This window comes from Solanum lycopersicum, chromosome 8 (assembly GCF_036512215.1).
Source record: "Solanum lycopersicum chromosome 8, SLM_r2.1".
Classification (NCBI taxonomy): domain Eukaryota; kingdom Viridiplantae; phylum Streptophyta; class Magnoliopsida; order Solanales; family Solanaceae; genus Solanum; species Solanum lycopersicum.
In genome coordinates this window covers 57652308-57665385 of record NC_090807.1, presented here as the reverse complement: position 1 = coordinate 57665385, position 13078 = coordinate 57652308, and the positions used below count along the sequence as shown (strand labels likewise).

Below are 13078 nucleotides of genomic sequence, written 5' to 3'. Positions count from 1 at the left end.
TTGCTCTAGTTAACAATGTATGCAATTCTCCTTTAGTCTTGTCGAGTCAAACAAAATCATCTTGTATTCTAAGTTAAAAAAAATATTTTTTCTGATTGAGCTCCAGATTTTTGTATGCTACATCCTAAACCGTTGGACGGGTATATTCGTGCTGGTAGTAGATGACCATTTCTTGACAAGTTTATCTTTCTTAAACTGGTATCCGGAAAACAGGGTCATCTCAACAAGTTTGGGGGCCTAAAATTGAACTTCATAGAGAGGCCTCTTTTTAGTTTGACATATATAAATTGAAAAACTATAATATAATCCGTGCAATCCTACAAATGAGGTCTAGAGAGTGCAGGATGTACACGGACCTTGTGAAGTAAGAATGTAGACAATGCAAATTTTCATTGAAAAATTATAATATAAAGCTAGAATAATAAAACCTGACTCAAAAATTTAAAAAGTTCATCTAATGAGATTGAAATAGTGTTGCGCTGAATTTGATAAGTTGATATAATGATATTAAAACAATATTGATTGGTTGCAGTGCTTGATATTTAAAGAAGCACCAGTTTTGTTTTATTTTGATCTTTTTATAATGACACAATAATATATTTTGCAAAATGCAAAAGGTCTGACCATTTGTGAGACTGAGAATTAAAATAGTGAAAGGGGAGTAAAATAGGTAAATATAAGAATACTAATGTGGGTTCAAGATAATCGCCAGGATATAAATGAGAAAACAAAATAGGTAGTCACTTAAGAAAGGATGCCACAACTAACTAACTACTATTCCATTTCTCAGTTATTACAACAACCTACCCATTAAATGAGGTAAAAAGTTACTAAATTTTAATTTTTCCAAATTTATCAATACATGCGACATATATATATATAAAATACATCTTTGGAAAATATGGGCCCCCAATATTCATAGAAGAAATAAGAATTTTTGTTTTGCTAGAGTAACTTCGAGCACATACCTTGGGTGTCCTTATTTGAATAGCTAGAACTGGTGGAGCAGTCACTGGGAACAGATTGAGCTTCATCCGTCTTATTATTCAAATATACTTTCTTTCGCTTTTTGCGTGAAGCCATATCAGGACAAGAAGTATTTGCTTGGATGCAGATGTCACCATCAAAGTCTAAAGATTGTGGCACATCAACAAAGCTGGCCTCTTCTTTTTTCTTCTTAAATGAAATTCCTTTTTTCTGTTGTTAGAAAATGAGGGTCAATGTGAGAAATAACTCACTTGAAAAAGAATTCATCCAGTCAATTCTAGATGTGAACTTCCAAAATATAGTTCAACATTAATTGTAATGGTCAAAACAGAGAATAAAGTAGTGTTATCAAGCAAGCACAAAGTATACAGATCTATGGTGAGTTAGTCACTGATCTTTCAGCAATGTATAATGCATGCAAGCACATAAATTATTATCAACAAAATTTGTTAGCAACTCCAGGAAATCCATTAAAAGCAGAAAATCTCTTTCCAAATTACGAAAAACTGCAAAGAATTAACTTCATAAGCTGATTCTGATTGAAAAAAATAAAATTTAAAAATCTAGTTATTTCCGCATTCTCTTTCTAGCTATAGTATTTTGATAGACATCTGATGACTTAGAAGGAAACCAACTCATTAGTCTCCACTTGAACCCAGAAAAGAAAAATCAATTTCAGAAACAAAATGATTAAAAAAAAGAGAGAATGGCCTGCTGACAAGAAAGTTTAACATTACAACACCAGTAGTTGCAAGTGTAACTTTCACGAACAAAAGTAAAAAAACGTCCATCATGATTTTCTCTCTTCTCATCTTTCTAAGGATGTTCCTATGACATGAATAATGGCCCATTAGTGTCAAAAAAAAGGACCATAAATAGGATGAGAATCATCTTACTGTCTATAACGTACCTCTAAGTTCTTCAGTAACTTCAGAGCTGCTTGCGCCTTTGCATTTTTTCTAGTTTGCCCAGATCCCTCAGCGATCAGCAGATCATCTATCAGCTGTAACCTAAGCTCAGCATTTACGGTATCCCCCTTCATCACACAATGTTCTTTAAAGAAGTAGCCAAGTGAGTCACATAATTCTATGAGCTCACGGAATGGAGGTAGTTCAAGCTTATCAGGAGTCACGATGGGAGACAACAGTGGCTTGAAGATCTTCCAAACTTCATCCAGGTTAAGCTTGGTATCAATAAGTACTGCTCCAGCAATACTCTCCACCAAGTCTCCAAGTACCTATGACAAATTAATAAACAGCCTGCTCTAAGCATTTTACAGATAATCGGGGATTAATGAGGCATATGTTTAAGGATGTTGTTGTGAGAAATATTGGAGAAAATATTATTGAATTGCGTATCTAAATTGTTACATGAAGACCCTATTTATAGACACTACATTGGAAACCTTTTCCAACTAGAATTTCTATTCTTATTCCTATTCTAAGTAAGATATACTAATTCCTATTCTAACACTCCCCCTCAAGCCGGTGCATACAAATCATATGCACCTAGCTTGTTACAAATGTAATTAATACGAGGACATATGAGAGACTTGATGAACATATCTGCAAGCTAATCATTTGACTTCACAAATTTTGTAACAATATCTCCTGAGAGTATTTTTTTTCTGACAAAGTGACAGTCAATCCCAATGTGCTTAGTCCTTTCATGAAACACTGGATTTGATGCGATATGAAGAGCCGCTTGATTATCACACACAAGTTCCATTTGATCAATTTTGCCAAATTTTAGTTCTCTCAGTAACTATTTGAGCCAAACTAACTCACAAGTTGCTGTCGCCATTGCTCGATATTCTGATTCTGAACTAGATCGAGCAACCACATTTTGTTTCTTACTCTTCCACAACACCAAATTACCTCCAACTAAAACACAACATCCGGATGTCGAACGTCTGTCAGAGGGTGATCTTGCCCCATCAGCGTCTGTATATCCAATGATATGCTCATGACCTTGATCCTCAAAGAGTAGTCCTTTGCCCGGGGCTGACTTTATATATCGAAGAATAAGAACAACTGCTTCCCAATGACTATCACAAGGGGAAGTCATAATCTGACTTACAACACTCACTGGAAAAGAGATGTCTGGTCTAGTCACTGTGAGATAATTCAACTTTCCAATAAGTCGTCTGTACCTTTCAGGATTACTAAATGGCTCCCCCTGTTCCCAGAAGAAGTTTAACATTTGGATCCATCGGAGTGTCAATAGGTCTACATCCCATCATTCCTTTCTCCTCAAGAATGTCCAAGGCATACTTGCATTAAGAGATAACAATGCCTGATCTAGACTGAGCAACCTCAATACCTAGAAAATACTTCAATATGCCAAGGTCTTTAGTCTGAAAGTGCTTACAAAGATGTTGCTTTAAATCGGTGATACCATCTTGATCATTACCGATGATAACAATATCATCAACATAAACAACCAAATAGATACATCGACCTGGTGCAGAATGTCGATAAAATACAGAGTGATCAGCTCCACTGCGAGTCATGCCGAACTCCTGAATTACTGTGCTGAATTTTCCAAACCAAGCTCGAGGAGACTGTTTCAAACCATAGAGTGACCTACGCAATCGACATACAAGGCTACTAGACTCCCGCTGAGCAACAAAACCAGGTGGTTGCTCCATATAGACTTCTTCCTCAATATCACCATGCAAAAAAGCATTCTTTATGTCCAACTGATAAAGAGGCCAATGACGAACAACAACCATAGATAGAAAAAGACAAACAGATGCTATTTTAGCCACAGAAGCGAAAGTGTCACTATAATCTAGCCCAAATATCTGAGTATACCCTTTGAGCGACAAGGCGAGCCTTAAGTCAATCAACCTGACCATCTAGACCAATTTTGACTGAATAAACCCAACGACAACCAACAGTAGATTTACCTGCAGGAAGGGAGACAAGCTCCCAATTACCACTCTTATGTAAAGTAGACATCTCATCAACCATAGCTTGCCTCCATCCAGAATGAGAAAGTGCTTCATCTGTAGTCTTAGGAATGAAAACAGAGGACAAAGATGATACAAAGGCATAATGGGGTGATGATAGACGATGATAACTTAAGAAGGTATAATGCGGGTTAGTATTTCGAGTAGATCGTATACCTTTTTGAAGTGCAAGCGGTGGGCTAGGTAGAGGCAAGTCTGCAGTAGGAGCAGGGTCTGGCGCATGACATGAATCATCTGGGACTAGGGTTGGACGTGGACGACAATGATAAGTTAGTAGTGGTGGCACTGCAACTGGAGATGTAGACGTAACTATAGATCCCTCAAAGGTCGGCACAGGTAAAACTTGAGGTATGGGTAAGACCATAGAGACATCAGTATGATCAGAAGATGTATAGTAAGGCTGAGACTCATAAAATGTAACATCAGCGGACATAACGTATCGATGAAGATCATGTGAATAACACCGATACCCTTTCTGAACTCTAGAGTAACCAAGAAATACACATTTGAGGGCACGAGGAGCTAATTTATCTTTCTGTGGGGCTAAATTATGAACAAAGCATGTGCTCCCAAATACACGAGGGGGAACAGGATAGAGATGTGAATGAGGAAACAATATGGAATGTGGAACTTGATTCTGAATAGACAAAGAGGGCATTCTGTTAATTAAATAACAAGCTGAAAGGACTGCATCGCCCAAAAACGCAGCGAAACATGGGATTCAATGAGGAGAGTGCGAGCAGTCTCTATGAGATGCCTATTCTTTCTTTCTGCGACACCATTTTGTTGAGGAGTGCATGGACAAGATAATTGGTGAATAATTCTGTGGTGAGACATAAATTGCTGAATTTGGGATGATAAGTATTCTAAGGCATTATCACTACGGAAAGTACGAATAGAAACACCAAACTGATTTTGTATTTCAGCAAAGAAACTTTTGAAAATAGAAAATAACTTAAAACGATCTTTCATTACAAAAACCCAAGTACATTTTGAATAATCATCAATGAAACTAACAAAATAACGAAATCCTAAGGTGGAACCGACTCTATTAGGACCCTAAAATATTAGAATGAACTAATGAAAAAATAGTCACTGAACGATCCTCAGTACTACGAGAAAACATAGCACGATTGTGTTTCCCAAGTTGACACAACTCACATTCTAATGTAGATATAACTAGACAAACTAGGCACCATCTTTTGCAATTTGGATAGACTCGAATGTCCCAAATGTTTGTGAATTAGATTTGGGGGATCTGTAACGGAGCATGTTGTTAAGGAATTTGAAAAGGTAAGATAGTAAAGGCCTTGTGATTCATGTCCTGTTCCAATCATCTGTCCCATACTGCGGTCCTGTATGAGAAAAAATCATCGAAAAAAGTTATGCTACAATGTAGGGATTTCGTCAAACAACTAACAAATGCTAGATTAAAAGTAGAACTAGGAACATAAAGAACAGTCTAGGGTGACAGAAGATAGGTGTTTGGCTTTTCCAACCCTTTTTGGTTTTGTCTGGATCCCATTGGCTAAAGTAATAGCTGGAAGAGATTGCGAATAAACAATATCGGATAAAAGTGATTTATTGCCAGAAATATGATCAGAAGCCCCAGAGTCCCCGACCCATGTTCCAACAATACTAGATTGCGACACACAAGCAAAAGAATTACCCGTGACAGATACATCAGGTTTTGCAATCGAAACTACTTGTGGAGATGTTTGCTTATTTGCACGATACTGAAGGAACTCATCATATTTTATCTGAGCAATATGACCTTATTGGATAATTGATTAGGTTGAGCACCATATGCTACTGGTGGAGATGACTTTTTGCTTGCACGATTTCGAAGGAACTCATTATATTCCTTTAGAACAAGAGGATCATAACTGGGTGGTGGACCATGCAAAATTTGAAATATGTCACGAGTGTTTCCAGACTTTTGACAATAACTACACTTGGATCGAGGTTTCCCAAAACATCCTTCCCCTCGCCGATTCTCTGTAGACTGATATGTACGCTATTCAAAGGTTTGAGATGCGAGAATAGAGGAGTCAACAATGGGTGATGAAAGGACTTTGTGATTAGGATGTGCCGCAAGACGAAGGAGGCGAGAGAATAATTCATCGATTGTAGGAACTGTAGGGCTAGCTAAAATTTGATCACGCACAGAATCATTATCAGGATGAAGTCCAACAAGAGTAAGAACTAGAAACAATGTTTGTCTATGTTCTTGTTGTTTTTCCACATCCGTAGTTACTGGCATCAACGTGTCGAATTCCTCCATGACTGCTTGTCCCTGTCACAAGTAAGTAGACATGTCGGATTCTTGTTTCTTTAAGTTGGTCAATCGAGATATCACATCATAAAATCGAGAGATGTCATTAGTGTATAAAGCACGCGCCTTTTCCCAAACTGTATAACACGTTTGGAATGGGAGAAACAAGGGCATCAATTTGGAATCAATCGAACGCCATAGGAGACTACATAATTGAGCATCTACTTTCTCCCAATGTGCTTTGACTTTTGCATCTTCCTCACTAGTCTTTGCCTTAAATCTGCCACATAAGTCTTGTTCGTTAAGTGATCGTGCACACCTTGACCCTTGCATCACAATTCAACTGATGAAACCAAAGATAAATAGTTTGAACTTCCCAATAGAAGTTCTGAAAGTGATTATAGGGCTAGAATTTCCAATCCCTATATTTTTAGAACCAAAAACATCATATCCAAAAGACATTATGCTAAATTTGTCTCGGGAACACCAAAAAATCTTGATTATTGAGATCTGATCGTCGGAAAATTCAAATCTCAAAAAAAAATTGCCGAAAACAGTCTGAAAATAGCCGGAACCCTAATTTCGGCGATCGAATCTGGTCGGAATAAGAAAAAATTTACATAGTCAGCCTCGGAATGAAGAGGCGACTCAGATAGAAAAAAAATTATCGAAAAAACTGGAGGGAAAAAATCACACGCGCCGGCGCGTGGGTCTGATAGTTCGCCGGCGAAAATCCTACCGGCAGCGCGTGTAGCACTGGTTTCAGGTGGGGATGACTGGGCTTTGCTCGCCGGGAAATTTCGCAGCTAGTGGTGGTGTCAATTTTATGAAAACATGGCGGAAAATAATAATTATCCGGACAGCAACTAGGATACTGGAAAATATTAATTTTTTTTTCTCAGAATGGCTCTGATACCATGTGAGAAATATTGGAGAAAATATTATTGAATTGCGTATCTAAATTGTTACATGAAGACCCTATAGACACTACATTGGAAACCTTTTCCAACTAGAATTCCTATTTTTATTCCTATTCTAATTCCTTTTTCTAAGAAATACTTATTCCTATTCTAACAGTTGTATCCTAGGGACACGTTCAAGTCTACTGTTGGCATTGAGATCAATAACATATGGAAACAGTGACATGTCAGTGGAGCAACAGTAAAAGAACCTTTGGGGCTTTGTTTCCTTGGAGTGAATCGGAATTAGAGACTGACTTCACAAATAATGATATTTCACTTTCAAGACATCCAGAATGATGTTGAAGGTGGACATGAAGATTCCTTCTCACAGCAGCATAAGCGAAATTATCATTATTGACAGAAGCAGAACGCAGATCTGTTAGTTCCCCAGGATCAATATCTTTGTGCTTCTGGTAAAGGTACCAGGTAACGAGAATGTCCAGTACTGAGTCGCCAAGAAATTCAAGCCTCTGTCACGGATTTGACAAAAAGAGAAAATCTAAGCTGACAACAATGTAATTTCTTAAGAGAAACATGTTTAATATAATGTATAACCAGTATCAATTGATAATTATATCAAAATTAGGGATTGTTCTTCAACCAACCTGATAACTGTACCCAGCCTCCAGCTCTTGCACAGTAGCGTGTGTTATAGCTTCTAAAAGCAGTCCCTTAATAGAAAATTTATAAGCAAGCTTCAACTCAAGGTCTTCAATATCTTTAGCTTTAGGGGTATAAGAATAAAGAGATGCAGTATTGATCGCATCTTCTACTAATGAAGGTTCTAGCTCAGCTTTAACACCAAGCCATTTCATCAATTTGAGGGCAGCAACAAACCCACCACCAACGTAATATGCACCTATTAACGCTTCAACACAGTCAGATATAGTTTTTGAACCCATCCATCTGTGTCCTCTATCACAGTGCTTCCCAACTACTTCTTTGGGATCTTCAGTCAGAAACTTCTTGTCCAAAGGCACTTGTGAAGTTTCAACCCCGTGTTCACAAGGACAAAGCCACAGGGAAAGCTGCCCAGGAGCAGTCCATCGGCGTGGATCAAATGCGCCATCCCGTATATAACCCTGTAATTAGACAGGTAAAGCATGATTAAAAGCAGACGAGTGTAAAAGTAAGCTTCAGTCAAGTGGAAAGGATACAACATCCACGTTTCTTTGAATAATCATCAACAAAACAAGAAGGATTCCACTAACACAAGCAAAATAAATGTTGTCCTTGAAGACTATCCACAATTGAAAGAATGATATGTTGCCAAGCATCCACATCGAATTTGGACAAACTGAACCAAAACAAAATAAGTTATACTCCCCAACCCACACAGACACACACCAAAAAGAAGAACCCATCTCAAGCAAACCTGATTTTCAGTAAGCTTGTTTGCACTACCACATAATAGTGACATCAATATCTTATACTCATAGTCATACCATACATCAGTGACCATTTTAGCTGGAGAAGGAAATATATGACACCTAGTTTCATCTTTATGAAGTTAAAAAATGAACTAGTTAAGATATTATATATTTACATTCTTGACTGGATTCAAGAAATTGTCTTCAAGTAGTTCTTTTTCCTGAAGTACAGAGACAAAGTTTTACATACCTGCAAATGTTGATTAGTTCCCAATTTATGGAGGGCTGAGTTACTAATAGCCTGTGAACGTTCATTAGTTAGCTGCCCTTCATGCTTCTTGGGATATTTAAGGAAGAGGTAACAACTAACAGCATATTTCAGAACAGAATCTCCAAGCAACTCCAGACGTTCCATGGAGAAACTCTCATTGCATCTGAGAGTTGTAAGAGCTTCCAGAATCTGACCGTGAAAGACATTTAGTTAGATAAATGCCAAGTGTAAGTCATCTAATCAGCTGAGAAAATGATAGGACAAACCAATGAGCTTGATATATGTAAGTCCCCTGAATGGCTTGATATATCTTTCCTCAACTGGCTAGCCAACATCAGGGACGCCAGGCGGTGCATTAATGATGGTAGCAAGTAGAAGGATTTCAAGATGTCTAACCGAATGTCAAAACAGACCAGAAGTTCTGGTGGCATATGAACATTATTCAGTGGCTTTTTAACCACCATTGTACTATCTTTTGATTTCGGTCCACATGAAATACCTGCTTAAATAATACCCGAATATCAGATTCAAGTAATCCAAAACACTTAGCCCAGTGCACTCACTAGGTAGCAGTGACAAGTTCAATGTAGATCAATTCTTTCTAGAGAACTAGGTAGTACTTTAGCAAGTTGAGCTTGAAAGGTTATCTTCAAGTGGTGAACTTTTATTCCCAATTAAAAATGTAAAATGTATGATTGTAGAGATGATTTCACAACAATTTCTACAGCAGATGTTTACAAATTACTAATCACGCATGGATTCCAGCAGAAATTCCACAACACCCTAAAGTAAATTCAGTTGGATATACTACATGACCTAATTTATTTAAATAATTAAAGCTTTAGTGAAAACGGCAAAAGAATAGTAATATCTAGTATATAGAAAGAGATTTAAGGTGCATGATAAGTCTTTTTGCAGTTGCTGAGATCAATTAGCCTATTTACAAGCTTCGTCCAGAAAACAGCAAATGCACACAGAAGAGTCAACACTGTTGATAAGATTAAAGTCTGGTGGGAGCTAGTGACAGAGCCTGCTGAGATAACAAAAGGAGATCATAGAGTAATATGAGAAGTTATATGTTGAACTGGAGACCAGATTTAGAAATGAGAGAGTGCCCTATGATTGATGAAAATGACAATAACCAACTGATGACCCTGTTGAAGCACATGAAATCCTAGAAAGCATCAAAGCGTGTGCAGGGGGACAAGGCCCTTGGCCCAGATGGCTTCTCCATGGCTTTCTTTAGACAGTGTTGGGAAGTCATCAAAAAAGAAGTGGTGGCAGTAGTCCAAAACTTCTATAAGGTGATTGAGAAGAGAATAAACTACTTTTGTGGTCTTGATACTCAAGGAGACGGGTTGTGGAACTAAATGACATTCAATAAGTCTAGTAATAGGAGTGTATAAGATAATTGCAAAACTATTGGCTGAAAGACTGAAGAAAGTGATACATAAGCTAGTGGACAAACAACAAATGGCTTTTATCAAGAATAGGCAGATCATGGATGCAGTATTGATAGCCAATGAATGTGTTGACTCTAGGGAGAGAGATAAACAATCAGGGATCTTATGTAAACGGGATATCTAGAAGAGATTGATCATTTGGATTGAAACTTTCTGATCAATATGTTGCAAAGGATAGGATTTGGACCAAAATGGTTGAAGTGGATTAGACAGTGCATAAGATCAACAGAAGCCCATGTGGCTTTTTCTCATCACACAGAGGTCTAAGACCAGGGGACCCTTTATCCCCTTTTCTCTTTATCTTGGCCATGGAAGGGCTGAGCAACCTATTTTAGACTGCAAAAGTCAAGGGCTGGATCAAAGTTTTCCAATTGGGAAATAATACAAGTAACAACCTAGAGATTACTCATCTAGGTATACAGATGACACTAGTATTTTGTGATGCAGTAGAGGAGCAGATATTGATTTTGAGGGTCATCTTCAATATTTTCGAGGCTATTTCAGGTCTACACATAAACTAGAGCAAGAGGTTATCAAGTCAACACAATGATAAATATTGAAGACTAGAAGGAAGGGTGAATTACCAACAACCTACTTGGGCATACCTTTGGGGGCTAAAAGCAAGTCAACAGAAATATGGAGTGGAGTAATTGAAAAGTGTGAAAGGAAACTGGAAGTGTCAATATTAATCTTCAGGTGGCAGAGAAACTGTAGTTAATAGTGTCCTGGATGCCCTTCCCTCGTACATGATGTCATTATTCCCTATGCCAGCCAAGGTAACCAAGAGGACGGATGCAATTAGGAAGAACTTTTTATGGCAGGAAACGAAGATTAAAGAATGAACCATTTGGTCAAACGGGAGGAACTGTTGTAAGTAAGAAAGGGGGTGGACCCAATATCAAAAAGCTGAGTACCCAAAACCAGCGTTGGATGATGATTAGAAGAGAGTTGTGCAGTGTATTGTATGCTTCCTGTGATACTGTGACTAGAAGAGAGTTGTGGCAAGAGTTGAGCAACATCAATGAGTTATGCAGTGGCCCGTGGGTATCTTGTGCTGACTACAATGTCACAAGGTACCCAAATGAAAGATCAGAGGGGCACAGAATAACAGGGGACATGCAGGAGTTCACCGACTGAATAAATGCGATGGAATTCATGGATCCCCCTCCTTTGGGGGATCCTTTCACTTGGAGAAGAGGAGATGGCCATAGCTCAGCTTCTAGAATTGATAGGTTTTTGTATTCATCTCAATGGGATGAGTCCTTCACTAAACCAAACAGAACTTGTTGCCAAGAATAGGTTCTGATCATAACCCCATCATGCTTGATTGTGGGGAATTGAATTCGAATAAGTCATATTTCAAATTTGAACAAAGGTGGCTGCGGGTGGATGGTTTTGCTGACAAGATTAAGGAATGGTGGTTGTCTTTCAATATAAATGGCACAGGTTCTTACATCTTAGCTACTAAACTAAGGATGCTGAGACAAAAATTGAAAGATGGAGACTGACACATAAAAATGATTGGAAACATAAGGAGGAGGAAATCCTTCACTAGTTAGCAGAGTAGAAAAAAATCAGGAGCTGAGATTACTCTCACAAGATGAACTACTCCAAAAGGTTCATGTAGCTATGGAATTTGAGGAGGTTGATAAACAAGAGGAGATAGCTTGGAGACAAAGATCTAGAATACAATGGCTTAAAAAAGGTGAATAAACACAAAAAAATTTTATAGGGTTGCGACAGCTCATAAAAGGTTTAATTCATGACACAATGCATATGGCTACCAATCTGACAGGAGAGGAAGATAGACTAGTATGGAAGGGGGAGAGAGGGGGGGGAGTTCACTGTAAAATCAGCATATAAATTCTCAGGTTTACTGAGGTTCAGCATGCAAGATGTCCCTGGAAGATGATCTGGAGAACAGAGTCCAGACACATGAGAACTTGAACAAGAGAAAAATCCAATCTATGTTCTAGATGCTATCTATGTGAATAACAGGTGGAGGCAGTTGACCTTCTCTTTTTACACTACAATCAATTGTGGAAGATGTTCATCCACAAGAGGAAGATCAAGTGGACAAAGCCTGGGAGAATTATAAAAGTCCTACAATGCTTGAACGGGAATGGAAATGCAGGAAAAATGAAGAAGAGATGGAGGACTGTCCCATCTTGCATTTGGTGGACAATTTGGAAGGAAAGGAATCAAAGATGCTTTGAAGGAAAACATAACAATATCCAGAAGATAAAGACATTCCCTAGTTACTATTTTTGGTGTAAGCAAGTAGGGATAAGAGATACTGAATATATGTTAACGTTATTGACTTGCTGGAACTAGAAGATCTTAGGAAAGATGTAAGCAAAACTTTTTGGAGGGGGACTACACTTTGATGTGGTATACCTGTGGATATATAGAAGCAAATATTACCTTCTCAAAAAAAAGTGAGTTGAGTTTAATGGCTCCAAAGACCATCATATGATCCTCACATCGGGACATGCAACAAATACAATCTGATTCATCTAGAGAACACGCCTAATTATGCCTAAAGGCAATATGCATTTCTCAAACAATATCATTTGTTCCAAAAAGTTGACACAAATACCAGTGAACATGCTTTTTCACCGGACGTATGTAGAACAACTTTGTCGGTCAATTTCAATACCCTCTAACCTATCTCAAACTTGTTTAGAACCTACTTAGGGGTAGAGATGTTGATCACTCCAATCTGATTGGGGATGTATAGAGAACATATTTTAAGAAGAAAAAACTGTGAGATATA

The 13078-nt window shown here is 38.0% G+C and overlaps 1 protein-coding gene across 3 annotated transcripts in view; it reads right to left on the bottom strand.

Moving 5' to 3' along the window:
* The window catches only part of DCL3 (endoribonuclease Dicer homolog 3a), a 48787-nt gene that overhangs the window by 2920 nt on the left and 32789 nt on the right, over positions 1 to 13078 (bottom strand). For 2 of the 3 annotated variants that reach the window (NM_001302897.1, XM_069287618.1), the window contains 6 exon segments: positions 969 to 1197; positions 1898 to 2224; positions 7408 to 7668; positions 7804 to 8280; positions 8819 to 9028; positions 9106 to 9338. In NM_001302897.1, the coding sequence (NP_001289826.1) occupies positions 969 to 1197; positions 1898 to 2224; positions 7408 to 7668; positions 7804 to 8280; positions 8819 to 9028; positions 9106 to 9338 (1737 nt within the window). 3 annotated transcript variants of the gene reach the window in all.